This window comes from Lepus europaeus, chromosome 15 (genome assembly GCF_033115175.1).
Source record: "Lepus europaeus isolate LE1 chromosome 15, mLepTim1.pri, whole genome shotgun sequence".
NCBI lineage: Eukaryota > Metazoa > Chordata > Mammalia > Lagomorpha > Leporidae > Lepus > Lepus europaeus.
In genome coordinates, this window is record NC_084841.1 from 60,714,454 (window position 1) to 60,733,201 (window position 18,748).

Below are 18,748 nucleotides of genomic sequence, written 5' to 3' on the forward strand. Positions count from 1 at the left end.
TGCTTACTCAGTGATGACATAGCAACATCAGTGGTAGTGGTGACACAGGAGCCCAGATCTAGACTTTATAGTTGAATAAGTCTTCACTTATTCTGAGTGACACAAACATGTGTGTGTGCATGTACAAACACACACACACACTTGATTCTAAGGGTCTCAAATACTTATTGATAGATTAGCTGAATTTCTTACCTTCAGAAGTGCTTGCAAAGGTATCTTTTAGAGAATCAATCTAAAATGGAGATAGAGGTTAAAACCCTAAGTTTTAGACTGCATTTTCTCTCCCTATGCATGTATTTTATTCACAGCTTCAAAGAAAAACTTTTAAATGTTTTCAAATAAAATTTGTATTAAGAAAATTTACTTTAAGAATAAAAATGCAATGTTATACCCCCAGACAATGAGTCTGAGAACTTACACAAGCCACATATGTTACAGTGATACACACCGAAGCTGCCTGCTCTTCTTTTCCCAGCCACGTGCCTTCTTAAGTCCAAGGGCTCTTCCTTTACTTTTACCTACTAGCTTTACTTCAGCATCTGCAGATAGTTGCTAGTGAATCCAAATATACAATTTAAGTTCCAACTTCCTTCCTGATTTCTGAAGCTCAATTTCCAATGAAACACTTCCCAGTGGATATCCCATTCAATTTCCCATCCAGCCTGTCCCCAACAGAACTGTATCTTTCTACAATATTATTTCCTATTTAAGTTACTGGCAATAAAAATTCAGTCATTCTAGCCATTAACCTGTTAGATGGTATCTATTTCTTCCTATCTCTCATTCAGATGTCAGAAAACCTATCAATTTTAACTCAAGAAGATGTCAAAACTGCCCCATCTTTTGTCTTACCATTTAGTTCAGGCCCTTAATATCTTCAACCTGAATTCTGCCAACAGCCCCTTTACTGGTATGCCCTGCTCAAATCACATCCAGCTTAATTCTACCCACCATGATGACAGAATGGTGCTTCCTAATCATAAATTGTGCCACTTCTTTGTTTCAAAATAGAAAAAAAAAACTTTAATGCTTTATTATTGCTTCCAAATCTCAACCTCTTCAATACCAAATACCTTTTCCATACCAAACATGTTTCTCTCCTCTATGGTTTTTCTTATATGCTACCCTCTTGAATGCCCTAACAATCCTTTACAGAACACCCATTCAGCCTTTGCTGTATACTTCTTTTTTTTTTTTTTTTTTTTTGACAGGCAGAGTGGATAGTGAGAGAGAGAGAGACAGAGAGAAAGGTCTTCCTTTTTGCCGTTGGTTCACCCTTCAATGGCCGCTGCGGCCGGCGCATTGCGCTGATCCAAAGCCAGGAGCCAGGTGCTTCTCCTGGTCTCCCATGCGGGTGCAGGGCCCAAGGACCTGGGCCATCCTCCACTGCCTTCCCGTGCCATAGCAGAGAGCTGGCCTGGAAGAGGGGCAACCGGAATAGAATCCGGCGCCCCAACCGGGACTAGAACCCGGTGTGCCGGTGCCGTAAGGCGGAGGATTAGCCTGTTGAGCCATGGTGCCGGCCTGCTGTATACTTCTAATCACTTGCTTTAATAATTAAGGCAATTATTATCCTGTAATATATTCATTTACCAACAATGACCATCTGGTTTCCCCATGAACATGACAATTGTTATTAGGATGTTCAGTGCTTGTTGCAGTACTTTATACCACTATGCATTCATCCCCCATACATTCACTGAAGCCCTGCAATACAGTGGGCACACAGACTCCAAGAAGGTCTAATTTAAAAGATGGTTTACAACAATTTATTGTATATTTCAAGATAGCTAGTAGAGAGGATTCTGAAAGCTACTAAAATGAAGAAATAATAAATTTTTGAGGTGATGGATATATTACCCCAATCTGATCACTATACACTGTATACATGGGCTGAAATATATTGTACCCCATGGGCTGGCGCTGTGGCACAGTGGGTTAATGCCCTGGCCTGAAGTGCTGGCATCCCATATGGGCACTGGCTTGAGATCCGGCTGCTCCACTTCCGATCCAGCTCTCTGCTGTGGCCTGGGATAGCAGTAGGAGATGGGCCAAGTCCTCGCACCCCTGCACCCGCGTGGAAGACCTGGAAGAAGCTCCTGGCTTCGGATCGGCACAGCTCCAGCCATTGCAGCCAATTGGGGAGTGAACTATCGGATGGAAGCTCTCTCTCTCTCTCTGCCTTTCCTCTCTCTGTGTAACTCTGACTCTCAAATAAATAAATAAATAAATCTTTGCAAAAAAAAAATATATAAATTGTACCCAATATGAATAATTATATGTCAACTAAAATTAGTCTCTTTATAGAACATAAAAAAGAAGCAACTGTGACATAAAAATCTTGTTTTCAAGAAGTTTGTAGTTAAACTAAAAAAGGTTAAGATGTAGATAAAAATGAAAAACAGTAAGAAGTATAAAAGTACTTGAGAAATACATGAAATATTTTATGTACAAAAATAGGAAAACACAAAAACCATCACCTATAGAACAAGTCATATTGAAATACAAAACTACTTCCTTATGTTGCTGATAGACAAATACCTTAATGTGAGAAATATTTTCCTTTAACTAATTAAACCATAAAAGTATTACAGAGAATATGAACTTCCAAAATGAAAGAAAATCTAGTTTATGCTATCACTGTTATAACATGAGATTAGTAAAAACATATTCTCACTCAAATGACATATTAACAGGAGCTAATATTAAAATTTGAAGTTCCAAATGTAGGAAAAAAACTAAAATTTTACATATAGTCATATATAATACATATATAATATACATATTATGTTAACCTTAAAAATGTTTAAAATGTTTTCACTCAAACATAGTCAATTCTGCTAATTAAGACAGGAAATAAGAAGCACAAATAATTCCCCCAAAGCACTTTTCTCTGACATGTGTATGTATTTATATACATATATTCAACATATATTAAAAAGTATTTGCATATATAATATATAACCATAATAAATGCCATCATAACAAAATTCTGCCTAAAAAACCGACTTCTAGAATGTATCAATAGGACCATATTTTAAATAATATCAAGAAGCAAAAACATCAGTTCCAGAAAAGGACCTGGTAAATTCTGAAGAGTTCAGTAATAGCGACATGAGCTAGGTAGGGAAACCAGTGCACAAAGGAGCTAGGAGACCCTTGCTGTAGCCTAGCACTGCTAAAAACCCCACTCCCTTCCATGCCTATTTGGCATATCCACTTTCTCTTGGTGCACCTGGGCCTCACTTCTCCACCATGCAGAAGACACCTTGATAAATACATGTATGCTAAGTTCCATGTGCAGACATCAAGAAACCTTCCTAGGCATTACCACACACACCACCAACCTCCTCCCCCAAACCTCATGCTATCTGAATATTCAATTAGGCACCACTTCCTACCCTACAAAGGGAGTAAATGAACTGGGGTGGGTACAACACTCCCTCACAAGGTTGCCCATATTCACCTCTCAATGTGTAGTATCTTTAAAATCTCCTTTAAATAAAAATATTGCTCCCATTCTTGCACTTTTTCTGTCTCTGCTTCAAATTCATCTCTCATTCTGAGACAAGAACTTTGAATAAATCCAGGTGGGGACCATTACCTTGTAACTCCTACAACACTGGGATCTGTCCTCCTATTTTCAGAATACCTGATATTTTCGCAAACTGCATTAGATTCTACAGAAACCTAGCACAAACAGCTTCAAACATCATAATCCTTGAGCTATTACTAATTACATGTGCAAGGAAATAATTACAAATGCACAGTAATTCATGTATAAATATGTTTTTCCTGGGGCACTTCAAAAATGGAAAAACTTAAGTATCCTATGTTAAAGAAATAAATGGTGGTATCAACCTATTAACAGAATACATATAGAAAAAAATAGAATAGCATGCTGCTACTTAGCAACTATGCTTTAAAACTATAATGGCATGGAAAATGCTTACAAAATTTATTTACAGAAAAAAAAAGCAATTAAATGCAGCATAACAGAATAAAAGCAAAAATAAAATGTATACAAATACATGCTTCACAATATTAAAATACATATATAAAAGTTTTAACAGTGGCTAAATCTGAGTAGTAGGGTTATAGATTTTCATTTTCTTCTGTATTATTTTATGTATCTTCTAGATTACCTTTAGTTAATTTGTAATACTATCAACATCATTAGAATTATTTTTCAAAGAAAATTAAGTCCTTAGTAATCAATTAACAGAAGATACAAAACTAACACAGCTGAAATTACCTGAATTACAACATTTAAGTTTAAAATGCTAACTGAATCTATTTTAAAGAAACAGAAAATTACGCTCTAAAATAAACATACAGTATACCTACCGTTAGCTGCATCTCACTGGTATGAGGGTCTTCAGTGCTTGCTTCATATTCTGGAACAGATGCAAGACCACAGTCTCCAGATATAGGTCTCTTAGCTTCATTCTGAGAAACTGCTTTGTACAGAATTTTAAAAATTGAAACTTAATCAATATTTGATTAACTGTAATATTGTTTGTACTGGTTTTCATAAATGTTCTCAAGAGGGTACTGATGCTCCCTTCCTCAAGATCTGAAGAGGAAATCTTGCAATTATACAGAGCCTTCCATAGTTATTTTAAGTATATGGGGCTACCTTTAATACCCTGATGCCTATTTCATGTCATTGCAGTAATCTGGGTTTCTTCTTTTTTAAAGATTTATTTATTTATTTATTTATTTATTTATTGAAAGGCAGAGCTACAGAGAACTTCCATTCACTGGTTCATGCACCAAATGGCTGCAATGGCCAGAACTGGACCAGGCGAATCCAGGAGCTTCTTCCGGGTCTCCCACATGGGTGCATGGGCCCAAACATTTGAGCTATCTGCTGCTGCTTTCCTAGGTGCATTAGCAGGGAGCTGGATCAGAAGTGGAGCGGCCAGGACTCAAATTGGCACCCATATGGGATGCAGGAATTGTAGATGGTGGCTTCAGATGCTATGCCACAGTGTTGGCCCACATCTGTCTCTATTTCTAACCATGCTGTTAACACTCAGCTGAGCTCTTCTAAGTTCTTGTATTAGAAACTCAAAAGTCAACAAATAAAACAAATTCAAACTTTAGACTAGGGGGTCTTTTACTATAAAGATTATAATACATCTGGACTATAAGACATAATGATTATTAGGCACTGCTTTTCAAACTGGACTTGTGTTCAAACTGATAACATTCTTACCTGTATTTTTAAGCGCTTCTCTCTGTAATGCTCTGGTAACTGGTATTCGCTGGTACCAGTGTCCAACACCCTCAACTTCCCAAAGGAGTTCATGGTCTCCTGGGTACTTTTCAAAGTACTGTTTGCAAGCTGAAAAAGATATTTATAATTTTCTACAAATCTCAGATTACCAACTGTTCTGAAAATCAGAAAGATGGAAACTGCCACAAGTATCTACTGAGGAAATGAACTTGTACTTTTATTTAATTTTAATTAAACTTCTTTCAAAATTAAGTTGGGGTACTCTGTTTGACTACATGGTTTTATTTGAAAATGATGCCATAATGATGTAAATCAGAAGATACTTAGTATAAAACAAAGGATTGGTACTCAGAGCATATAAAGAATTTCCAAAATTGAATTTGAGAGTCAAAATTGTCCCAGAGAAAAACTGGCAGAGGTTATGAACAGGAAAATCACACATAATAAAATTCAAATATACACAATAATAAGAGATGATAAACCTCACTAGTCACTGAGGAAATAAGATACCATTTTCACAACCATGGACAATAACAAGCATCAGGAAGGATAAGAGAAATGAAAACTCCTGTAGTCTGTTGATGGGAGAACAATTCTCTAATCGTAAAACTGAAGAATCACTTTATGATCCAATTCTATTTCTAGGTATATACTCTAATACCCTGAACTTATGCACAAGACAATCATAATGTTTATTATAGGACTGATTTTTTTTTAAATATTTTATTTATTTGAGACACAGAGTTACAGATAGAGAGAGGGAGAGACAAAGAAAGATCTTCCATCTGCAGGTTCACTCCTAAAATGGCCGCAATGACCAGAGCTGAGCCAATCTGAAGCCAGGAGCCAGGAGCTTATTCTAGGCCTCCTATGCTGGTATGGGGTGCAAGCACTTGGGCCATTTTCCACTGTTTTCCAGGCCACACGCAGAGAGCTGGATTGGGAGATGAGCAGCCGGGACACGAACCAGTGCCCATATGGGATGCTGGTGCCACAGGCAGAGGCTTAGCCTACCATGCCACAGCACTGGTACCAGGACTGTTCTTCAACAGGGGTGGAAGATACCAGTTAAGTGTCTATCAGTGAGAGGTCATTAGGTACACAGTAAAATACTATACAGCAGTTAAAACAAATGAATTACATCTACCTAAATCAACACTGATAAATTATTTTAAAATGCTCAGTAAAGGCCAGCGCCGTGGCGTAACAGGCTAATCCTCCGCCTTGCGGTGCCAGCACACCGGGTTCTAGTCCCGGTTGGGGCGCCGGATTCTATCCCGGTTGCCCCTCTTCCAGGCCAGCTCTCTGCTGTGGCACGGGAAGGCAGTGGAGGATGGTCCAGGTCCTTGGGCCCTGCACCCGCATGGGAGACCAGGAGAAGCACCTGGCTCCTGGCTTCGGATCAGCGAGATGCGCCAGCCGTGGCGGCCATTGGAGGGTGAACCAACGGCAAAAAGGAAGACCTTTCTCTCTGTATCTATCTACTCTGCCTGTCCAAAAAAAAAAATATTGAATCCAAGCCATCAAATGTATCTAGCATTATACTCTTCCAAGAGAGCTAGGCAAAGTTATAAGCAGAAAGTGATGGAGAGGTCACATGTTCTGAAATAGGACTATTAAAATTTCTGTTCTCAATGTATTTCTTTTATTAAAAATGATTGAAAGGCAGACTGACAGAGAGAAGGAGATCTTCCATTCACTCCCTAAATGCCTACAATAGCCAGGATTGAGCTAGATGGAAGCCAGGGCCTGGAACTACATCTGTGTCTCCCTGTGGATGGCAGAGACAAGATGTGCCATGATTTACTGCCTTCCCAGTGCATTCACAGGAAGCTGGATTGAAAGCAGAAGAGCTAGGACTCAAACCAGCAATCCAATATGGGAACCGGCATCACATGCAGTGGCTTAACCCACTGTGTCACAATGCCCACCTCAATATAGTTCTAAAATTAGTTTTACACTTCAGAGTCTTACAAAATTATACATTATAATACTATCAATAAGATATTGTCAGGGAAACTCCCATCAAGATTGAAAGGCAAAGAATTCAAGCCCATCGATCATTTATGCAGAAAGAAAGCAGCTGATACTTACATGTAATTCATTTGGCACTAAATTTATTTATCATTAGATTCCTAGAACAGTCTTTTTTTTTTTTTTAAGATTTATTTATTTATTTGAAAGTTACACACAGAGAGAAGGAGAGGCAGAGAGAGAGAGAGAGGTCTTCCATCCATGGGTTCAACTCCAGAGCTGGGTTGATTCGAAGCCAGGAGCCTGGAGCTTCTTCTGGGTCTCCCACGTGGGAGCAGGGGCCTAAGGACTTGGGCCATCTTGTACTGCTTTCCCAGGCCATAGCAGACAGCAGGATTGGAAGTGGAGCAGCCGGGACTTGAACTGGTGCCCACAGGGGATGCCAGCACTGCAGGTGGCGGCTTTACTGGCTATTCCATAGCACCAGCCCCTAGAACAGTCTTAAGGCATTCTGCCTTCAGCAGATGGCTTTGTATTCCTCCCTAAATTCAGTAAAGCAGTAATTACAGTATTTCACTCTAATATATAGACTTATAGAGAAAGTATGACTCAAGATCAGTATGTCATACTTGGTCTTGTTTTGTGGATAGTTTTTTATGCTAAAGAGGGAAGGATCCAGAATAAAAACATGTTTTCAAAGGAAATAAACATCTGATTTTAGATAGGAACAGTAAAATATATTTTATAAAAATATCCAATTACTTTTTTTACTTCATGAAGAAAAAATAGGTATATTTACTTTATATAAATGGAAAAATAAACATACTGGTGGTTGCTAAAAAGTCACCCAATCATATATCCATACAATGGAATAATAAACAGCAATGAAAGTAAACATATTCACATGAATCCACATACAAGAAATTTTACAAACATAAAGATGAATTAAGAAATCAAATTGTGGTACTGGTGCTTTGGCTTAGGCTGGATCTCTGCCTGCTGTACTGTCATGCCATATAGGTGTCGGTTTGTGTCCAGGTTGCTCCTCTTCCAATCCAGCTCTCTGCTATGGCCTGGGAAAGCAGCAGGAAATGGCTCAGGTGCTTGGGCTCCTGCACGCATGTGGGAGACCCAGAAGAAGCTCTTGGCCCAGTCCTGGCCAAGCAGCCATTTGAGGAGTGAACCAGGAAATGGAAGATCTCTCTGTCTCTTCCTCTCTCGTTTACCCAAAGATGATATAGAAATGGCCAATAAATTCAGGAAAAGATGCTCTACATTGAATCCAAAACAAATCTACAATGTGATGCTACTTGGAAGGGATATGTTGCTTCCGGGAACGTAAAATAAAGCGATCATGCAGGAACAAAATGTGGTATGTCTTCAGAGTAGAATATTATTCAACCATAAAAAATGAAGATCTAATTTATGCCACAACATGGGTGAACCCTGAGAGCATTACATCAAGTGAAAAAGTCAGGCCCAAAAAGCTACACACTGTATGATTTCATTTTTATGAAATGTCTAGATACAGGAAACAGATTAACAGTTACCAGAGGATAGTGAAGGAAGAGAAAAGGAAAGTGACTGTTAATTGGTACAGGGTTCCTTTATGGAATGAGAAAAATGTTCTGGAATTAGTGGTTATGGTAACACAACTAGGATTACACTAAAAACTACGGAATTGTAATTTTAACAGGCTCAATGTTATAACATGTGAATTATATCGAATTTTTTTTTAAAGGCTACAATATCCCAAAAAACGCCATATAGTTGAGGTAAGAGCACATTGACAAAAGCAAGGTAAAGGTTACTCTTTTATATATATATATATATATATATATATACACACACACACACACATATACTCTTTTATACACACACACACACATGTTTACAATATTCTGGAGAAGTAAGTCACAAGATAAGTTTAACATTTTTTTAACTTAGTCCATTTACCTGTGTACATAAGAGAAGACAGTGGGTACCTCAAGCCAAGTGCATCTTCTGTAAAGGAATCAACAAAATCCTCCAGCATATGAAGCCCAAAATCTTTTCCTCTAAACTTCTTTCTTACAAACATTGTATCAAGAACTGGCAGTTGGTAACTTTGGGTAAGAAATGAGGCACATATGCTTCCTGCAGTAATGAGAACAGAAACCAATTTTTCACATTAAAATATATATACATTTAGCAAACATGAGTAAACAATCTTTATAAAAGAAGGCTTCTCTCCATACATTATGAAGAATGGGAGTGTTTAATGCAATTCCACTTGGGATGCCTGTGTCCTCTAACAGAGGGCCCAAGCACAAGTTCCTATTTGGCTTCTGATTCCAGCTTCCTGCTAATGCACATCCTAGTAGGCAGCAGGTAATGATTCAAATACAGGGTCTCTGCCACCCATATGTGAGACCCTAATGGAGTTCCCTGCTCCTGGTTTTTGCCTAGCCTATATCCAGCTGTTGCAGGCATTTGGGGAGTGAACCAGAGGATGGAAGCTCTCTGCCTTTAAATAAAGTGAAAATGAATAAAAATTTTGAAAAAGAATGTTAAATGTATAAATGTTATATTTTCCTGCTATTAGGTATAACGCAAGTACACAATAATGAGAAGAGCTTTGTATTTACTGTTTGGCAACAGTATTATTTAATATAGGATAAATAGCTCACTGCCATCATCTGAAATACAAATTCAACTATATGTATTTTGTATATTGTCTATAGGCCTACACAGTTTCGAAACTCATCAACTGTAAAAATTCTCAAATAATATTTGATGAGTGTATATAATTTATAAAGACATGAAGTATTTAATTGCAATCTTACTACCTTTTACTTTCACTTCCCTTTACTTTCCCCCTACTGAGTATAAAATCATTTTTATTTACTTGATGATGGTAAAAAAAATGTGAAATAGTTCTCCATTTTCTAAGGACTAAGGATTAGGACTAATTAGAAACATTTGCTTCAGAAATGGCCAAGTCAGCAAACTTTTTGCTATAGATATAACTCTAAATATATTTTCTACGTTTAATGTTAAAGAGGAGAAATAATTTGTAGTATCTAAATATGTATCTTATTAGACACTATGCTGATTTTTCTTTAAAGAACACTGGGTTCTAGTTCCAGTACTAACACAGTCTGAAGATCTATTGCTGTTGACTATGGTGCTTGCTTGGGTTTCTTATAAAAGAATACCAACTGGGGTGGGTATTGTGGTACAGCAGATCAAGTCACTACTTGGGATGCCTGCATCCCAAATCAGAGTCCCAGCTAGTCTCAACTTCTGATCCAGCTGCCTGCGAATGTGTGTAAGTTCCTGCCACCCATGTGGGAGACACAGAAAGAATTCCTGGTTGATGGATTTGGCCTACCTGTTGCAGGCATGTGGGGAGTAAACTAGTAGATGGAAGATTTCTCTCTCTCTCCGTTTCTCCTTCCCTGTCACTGTGTCTTTCAAAACAATCAACAAATCTTTAAAAAATAATTCTAATTACATGAAAAAATTTCCTATAAATCAGCACTTTTCCTGTTTTCCCACAAAATTTCCTCCTAATAAAGAAAAGGTAAATTCTAACATCTAAGAGTGGTATTAAAATGGTCAATTTTTGGAATAGCATCCATGAAGTTTAAGGTTCTATTTACTTGCCATGCACTTCAAAAAATCATGCTGGTTCTCTTCCTTCCTTTGCCTGAATTTTAAATACTTCCGCTGTTCAGAGTCCAACTTTCATACAAATGCAATCAAATAAAGGGCAGAAAACCTTCCCAATCACCAGTCTTTTTTTTTTTTTTTGAAAGACAGACAGAAAGAGACCTATTTTCCACCCTTTTCACTCCCTTAATGGCCGTAATAACTGGGACAGGGCCAGGCTGAAGCCAGGAGCCTCTTCCAGGTCTTCCACGTGGGTGCAGGGGTCCAAGTACTTGAGCCATCATCTGCTGCTTTCCCAGGAACATTAGCAGGGAGCTGGATCAGAAGTGGAGCAGCTGGGCCTCAAATCAGCACCCATGTGGGATGCCAGTATTATAGATGGCAGCTTAATCCAGTACACTACAATGATAGCCCCCACCAGTCTTAAGACACATCAACAGCTACAAACAGCAGCACAATAAACTAACAAAGCAGAATTACAACCTGCTGCCTTACGTGAAGTTTCATTAACTTGATTAACTCAAATTACATTAAATGTAGCATTGCACATGATAAAGTGAATATATTCCTCAAAGTTCCATCTCTGGACTTCTTTTCTTTGTATATGCTCTTTCTGGGCAATCCTATTTATTCCCAAGACCTCTACCATTTTTACAAATGCTGATGACTACTGATGTCTATCCTTAACCTCTGTAATGCATAATTACTCCAAGATCAGAAGGAGAGTGCTCATTCAAATGTAATAAAAGCCAGGAAAGGATCATCTCAACATAGGAGAAAAAAAGATCTGACAAAACTCAACACCTTTCATGATAAAAAGTAACCAACTTCCTCAATCTGATAAAGGGCATCTACAAAACACCCACAGTCAACATTATACATAAAAAGCAGGAACAAGAAAAGAATGCTCACTCTCATCACTGGAGGTTCTAGTCAGGGCAATTAGGCAAGAAAAATAAATAAAAAGCATCCAGATGGGAGAGCACAAAGCAAAATTCTATTTGCAGATGACATGATCTTGTATATGGAAAATCAAGGAATCCCCTAAAAACCTATTAAAACTAATCCAAAGTTCAGTAAGGCCGAAGACACTAGACCAATACACAAAACTTAATTGTATTTCAATGCATCTGCTAAGAACAACTCCAAAACGAAATTAAGAAAACAGCTCTATTTAAAATAACATAAAAAATTAAGAATAAATTTAACAGAAATGTAAAACTTGCACACTGAAAACTATACTGTTAAATGAAATTAAGAACTACTAAGTAAATGGAAAGATATCCTGTGGTCCTATATTGTTAAAATGTCAATGATACACAGATTCAAAATCCCAGTGAGAAACTCATCTTAAATTTCATAAGGAAATCAAAAGAACCAAGGGGCCAGCTTTGTGGAGTAATAGGGGTAAGTGTCACCTGTGATACATCCCACATGAGCACAGTTCATATCCTAGCTGCTCCACTTCTGATCCAGCTCCCTCCTAATTGCCTGGGAAAGCAGCGAAGATAGCCTGAAGGCTTGGGCCCCTGCACCTACACAGTAGACCTGGAAGATCCTGGCTCCTGGCTTCAGCCTGGCCCAGTCCTAGCTATTGTGGGTATTTGGGGAGGAAACCAACATACAGAAAATCTCTGCTTCTCTCTGCCTTTCAAGGAAAGTGAAAATGAATTTAAAATTAAAAACCACACTCTCTGGCATCTGACCACATAAGGGAGTTCTCACTTTAAAAACCTGACTATAAAACTGCAGTAATAAAAATAGTATGTAATGGGCAGAATTAAGTACAGAGAACAATGGAACAGAACTGAGGGTTATGATCAACTGATTTTTGACAGGGGTGCCACAACCATTCTTTGGGGAAAAATAGTCTTCTCAATGAATAGTGGTGGGACAACTGGAATATCTCAAGCTTTTTAAATGTAAACGAAACAAAAAATGTATATATATGACTCCAAAAAACCATTTATAATCAGATTTTTAAAAGACAAGTCCTCAAAACTGCTCCTTTCCCAGTTTATCAGTAACTCTCCACCATTTGCCCAGGTACTCAGAACAAATGTCCTAGAACCCATTCTCGTCTCTTTCCCTTCACAACCCATATACTAACCATCAGAAATCCCTCGAAGTAGCTTGATAACTTATCTCAAGTAAGAGCACTTCTCACCATTGTTACTCTGTCTCCCTTGGGCCCACCATCACCACCTTTCACTAGGGCTTCTACAACAATCCTTAACAAACTTAAGGCTTAATTACCGCCCCCTACAACCCCGCACCCTTGTACTCTGTTTTGTATATAGCAGTTAACTTTTTAAAAGGCAAATTAAAATTAGATCATGTTACTCCCACCCTGAAAGCCCTTCAATGGCTCATTATTTACCGTTTATCACAACTCTCCCACACTATCAACTGAGGCATCAACAGCTAAAGGTGCACATGGTGTTCTACCCTGCAGGTTTGTGTACTAGGCTGTTGACCAGGAGTACCAGTTTGTCAGTAGAGCCTCAGTTCTCATTAACATAGCTGCACAAACTTCCTTACCACATAGTGAGGAGTGATATAGTTCTATTTTCTTCCTTTTTCTTTTCTTTTTTTGAAGATTTTATTTGAAAGAGATCATCTATCTGCTGGTTCACTCCCCAGATGGCTCCAACAGCCAGAGCTGGGCTGGGTTGAAGTCAGAAGCCGAGTTTCTTCTGGGTCTTGTACATGGATACAAGGGTAGAAGCACTTGGACCAACTTCTGTGGCTTTCCTAGCTGCATTATGAGGGAGCTGGATCAAAGTGGAACAGCCAGGTCTCGAATCAATGCTCCTATGGGATACCAGCGTTACACGTGGCAGTTTTACTTGCTAAGCCACAACACCCACCCCAGTTCTATTTATTATAAGATGACTAGTTTCTGACAGCACCAAAGTGGAAACTTTTTTTTTTTTTTTTGACAGGCAGAGTTAGACAGTGAGAGAGAGACAGAGAGAAAGGTCTTCCTTCCATTGGTTCACCCCCAAAAGGGCCGCTATGCTGCGCCTATCTGAAGCCAGGAGCCGGGTGCTTCCTCCTGGTCTCCCATGCGGGTACAGGGCCCAAGCACTTGGGCCACCCTCCACTGCCTTTCCGGGCCACAGCAGAGAGCTGGACTGGAAGATGAGCAACTGGGACAGAATCCGATGCCCCAACCGGGACTAGAACCCGCTGCAGGCGGATGATTAGCCAAGTGAGCTGCAGCGTCGGCCAAAACTGCCAGTCTTAAGGGTTAGTACTGTGTCACACCACTTCAAGTCCAGGTTAAATGAAGTTATGGGGCCACTCCAGAATCAAGCAGGCTATACAAGGATATGAATACTGAGAAGTGTGGTTCAACTGGAGACCACCAATGAAACAGACTACCACAGGAACCCAGGTTAGTTCCATTTTATGGCAGCCTCATTCTCTACTCCCCAGATCCTCTGCATTCAGTAGACAGATAAAGAAAAAAGAATGCATCACAACCACCCTGCCTCAAAGCCTCACACACATCACTTTTTTTTTTTACCATGATTTTCTCTCACTAATCTGGTTTTAAAAATTTTTTATCAATTTTATTTCTTTGAAAGGCACATACACACACACACACACAGAGAGAGAGAGAGAGAGGAAGAGGGAGAGGGAGAGAGGGAGAGAGGGAGAGAGGGAGAGAGGGAGAGAGGGAGAGAGGGAGAGAGGGAGAGAGGGAGAGAGGGAGAGAGAGAGAGATCCTCCATCCATGGTTCACTCTTTAAATACAGCAGCCAGGGTCTCTGTCAGGCAAAAGCTGGGAACCCAGATCTCATTTTGAATTTCCCATATAGGTGTCAGGGACTCCTCACCTGCTGCCTCTTAGGGTGTGCTTTGCAGGAAGCTGCAATCAGAAGTACAGCTGGGACTCCAATTTGAGCAGGCACTCCAATACAGAATGTGGGCTTTCCAAATGGAGTCTTAACCACTACACAAAATGTCCACCCCACACACTTCTTCAACTACTTTGGGGAGAACTAGTCACCCAGCCTTATGTAGTTTTAACAGTGATAAAAATACAATCCATGACTAGCAACTGCTGATCAATGACTAGAATAGAGAAAAACCAAGTTACAGGGCTGGCGTTGTGGCGTAGTGTGTAAAGCCACCGCCTGTGATGCTGGCATCCCATATGGGCGCTGGTTTTAGTTTCGGTGGCTCTACTTCCAATCCAGCTCCTTGCTAATGTGCCTGAGGAAAACAGCAGAGAATGACCGAAGTCCTTGGGCTCCTGTACCCTTTGGGAGACCTGGAAGAAGCTCCTGGTTCTTGGCTTTGGTCTGGCCCAGCACTGGCCGTTGTGGCCACTTGGGAAGTAGACCAGCAGATGAAGATCTCTCTTTCTCTCCCACTCTTTCTGTCTTTCAAATAAATAAAATAGATCTTTAGAAAAAACAGAAAAAAGAAAAACCAACACAGATATGTGGTGGTAACTACCAGCCTTGGCTGACTTCCCTCATTCTCTTACCTCCTGGGAGATGAACATTTCTTTTTCAACTTTCAGGAAATCAGTGATCACATCTCAGGAGAAAGTACATTTTGCTCCATGCAAAACATCCAGGGATGTTTTTGTAAGTCTTACCCTCACGCTATTATTCACAAATACACAGAATCACTTTACACAATGTTTTTGACTGACCTTGTCTACAGCATAAAGTTACGCTGATTTTCGGGTTCCACATAAATATCCACAGCTTTTCCATGTGCCCCACTTACATTTCCAACTGTGTAATCTCTACTTACATAACCCACAGGAACACTGAATTTCCTTTGTCAAAACTGAACACAAGGACTACCAAATCCACTTCTCCTTCCATACTTCCAACAATACCTACACACCAAACCATCCAGATGCATTGCTGGTTCCTGCCCTTTCTCAGTACAAAGGAGTCATCACATTCTATCTCCCTAAAAACCTCCCTCAACTCTGTTTCCTTTTCTGTTCCTACTGCTGCCTTCCCAGTTTTGGTCCTCCTTTCACAGGGACTACAAAAACAGCTTTTTAAATTGTCTTCCTTGACTTCAAAATACAATTTTCCTACCCATCACCCAAATGCTACAGAATTATCTTCCTAAAATATTTATTCACACTACTCCTACATAACATTCTTTGAGCTTCCTGGACAACAACATGCCACTCTTCACAATGGGACCTCCATTTTCACAAGTCCTACTTTTAGCACCACCAGCTTATTCAGAGTGTAGCCCACATACACCCTGAACTTTCATGACTGTGCCTTCCTTCATTCCATTTATGTGCTTTTGAAGAATGCTCTCGCCCTCCCTCAATTCTCTGACTACTGACAAGTCACGGATCACTTACTCAATACCTTTCTTCAGGCAAACTAAGTGCTCACTCTTCAATGACTACTATTGTTGATTTGTCAAGTATGTTAATTATTAAACTGAATACCACAGGATATTTACCAACTGCAGCTTTTTGTCTCAACCGCTGCATTTTCCGTGCTTTGAGGACTAAACCCCATGTCCTGGCAGTCATGTCTGTCTCCAAGGAGTAACAGAGCCCTTATTGGGAAGGGTTACTTTGTTCTTACTCCCCAGTGACTCACTCAGGCCACAGTAGTAGGGAATTACCACATACCTCTGCTCATTGCCTTGAACAGACTCAGGTCCCTAAAACATTAACTTCAGTCCTCCAACAAAAACTTCAACTATGTTTTATTTTTAGTTAAGCTATCAATCCTTATTTTATACCTTTGTGCTTGCTGTTCCTTAAAACAAAAGGGAAGGGTGAGTAGTCTAAATTTTAGTGAATGATCTATCCAAAAAAAAGTAGGGACAATCATGGATGTTAATGCATGAATATAGCTCCCAATAAAAGAACTGAAACTCATTAACAAACCTGATCAGTAAGGAAGAAAAAAAAATTCTATAATAGACTATTACAGAAATACAAAAAGGAGAATTACAAGCCCGAGCACTGGACAATAAATCCCTTATGAGCCGAATTTCCACTTAGCTATTGACTAGATCATGCTTCTTCAAAATATGGGTCTTCAAATTGGATGAAGGTGGTTGACAGTTGAAGACAAATAAGAACAGGTTTTCCCAAATAATAGCTAATAAAGGTATCCTCAATTTGCTTTTTCCTCTCAGATTGTTCAATTAAAATAAGGTATCTGATTTATATAAATTTATATATTTACTATTTTTAACATTGGGCAAAAAGTCACAAAACTTCCACTGAATTAAGCAGTGGTGTTATGGGATTTTTTAAACAGTTGTAAGAAATTTTTTCATTAGTGTTCTAATTAGCATAGACTTTTCTTTATTTTTTTATTTATCTGAAGGGCAGAGTTAGAATTTTTTTTCTACTGGTTCACTCCCCAAATGTCTACAACTGCCATAGCTGAGCCAATCCGAAGCCAGGAGCTTCTTCTGGGTCTCCCACGTGGGTGCAGGGTCCCAAGTACTTTGGCCATCCTCCGCTACTTTTCCAGGCCATTAGCAGGGAGCTGGATTGGAAGTGAGGCAGTGGTGGCTCTACCTGCCACGCCACAGCACCAGCCCCAGCACAGCCCTTTCAACAAAAGACCCTGATCATTATGGTCTCACGATGACTTGTAAAGACCAGCTAGTTTTGAGGTAGACACTGATCAGACTCTGGACACAGTTCCATTTTTAGAAAATGCTTATTTTTGGTGGGTGTCCCTAACTCTTCCTCGCCATGTCTTCCCACACGACCTTCAGAATCAAGAGGTTCCTGGCCAAAAAACAAAAACAAAACCGCCCCATTCTGCAATGGATTTGGATGAAAACTAGTAATAAAATCAGGTATAACTCCAAGAGGAGATATTGAAGAACCAAGCTGGGTCTATAAGGAATTGCACTTGAATGGCGTGCGCATTTCTTCTGTCTCAATGTCACTATCCCCACATCAAGCTGAAGACGCCACCATCATCTGGACAGCTGGAGATGTTTGATTAGGGCTGTGACCAGTGGGCTGGTTCAGTAATAAATATGTGAGCCCTTTTGAAAAAAATAAAAGAAAATGCTTATTTTTTTGTTTTTAATCCAAATTACACATGTACACTGTTTAGAGTATAATAGTCTCAAAGGACTTGTGGAAAGAAGACAGTTCCATGACCACTTCCCTAGTCTACACACACTAACGCACATTCCTCACCCCACAAGCAACTACTCTGAAACCACTTAACAGATTTTCTTAGCACTTATTTCTACATCTCTAAATAACTGTCTACTTCTTGATTTTTCCATTTTAGAGGTGATTTCCTGATATAGAAGATGAGAATTTAATTCTTACATTCAACATCCCCAACCAACTGTACCATAAACACACTTCCTACACAGATCTCCCTGGATCACTCCAAAACAGTAATTCGTAATTTTGGTTAGATCAACTTTCATGACTATGTAAACACTTTTGATATCTGAGCTACAGAGTATACAATTATTTCTTCTTTCCTTCACTGCTTTTTGATTTGCCTTACTATTTATTTCTAACGTATTCCCCATAGTCTTCTATGGCCGTGCAAATCTTATCTTGATAAGATCAAACATTCAAGTATTCTATCAATTTCATTTTCCTGAATCAATGTCCTAGAGTCTTCTTTCCTAACGCACTCTAGACCAATCTCTAGAAAGTATTAAAAGAACTTAACATAATGAAGAAAATACTCTATATCTACTCTGTCCAATGAGGTAGCCCGGAGCCACATTTGGCTACTGAGAATTTAAAATGTGGTCAGTATTCGAAACTAGATTTCAAGTTTTTATTCAATTTTAACTTACATAGCCACATAAAGCTAGTGGCTACCATACTTGAGGCAACAGCTCCAGAATGATGGCACAGCGATTAATTTT

At 39.2% G+C, this 18,748-nt stretch overlaps 2 protein-coding genes across 2 annotated transcripts in view; one reads left to right on the forward strand and one right to left on the reverse strand.

Annotated features, from left to right (window-relative positions):
• FAM169A (family with sequence similarity 169 member A) overlaps positions 1 to 18,748 on the reverse strand; it is an 85,217-nt gene that overhangs the window by 18,697 nt on the left and 47,772 nt on the right. The window contains exons 6-9 of the mRNA XM_062212047.1: positions 9,173 to 9,352; positions 5,222 to 5,350; positions 4,348 to 4,460; positions 193 to 232 (exon numbers count right to left, since the gene is read on the reverse strand). Coding sequence (XP_062068031.1) covers positions 193 to 232; positions 4,348 to 4,460; positions 5,222 to 5,350; positions 9,173 to 9,352 — 462 coding nt within the window. The remainder of the gene's footprint in view (positions 1 to 192; positions 233 to 4,347; positions 4,461 to 5,221; positions 5,351 to 9,172; positions 9,353 to 18,748) is intronic.
• LOC133774636 (large ribosomal subunit protein eL39-like) lies at positions 17,592 to 17,723 on the forward strand. Its single transcript, XM_062212511.1, has one exon. The coding sequence runs from the start codon at positions 17,592 to 17,594 to the stop codon at positions 17,721 to 17,723; it is 132 nt and encodes a 43-aa protein (XP_062068495.1).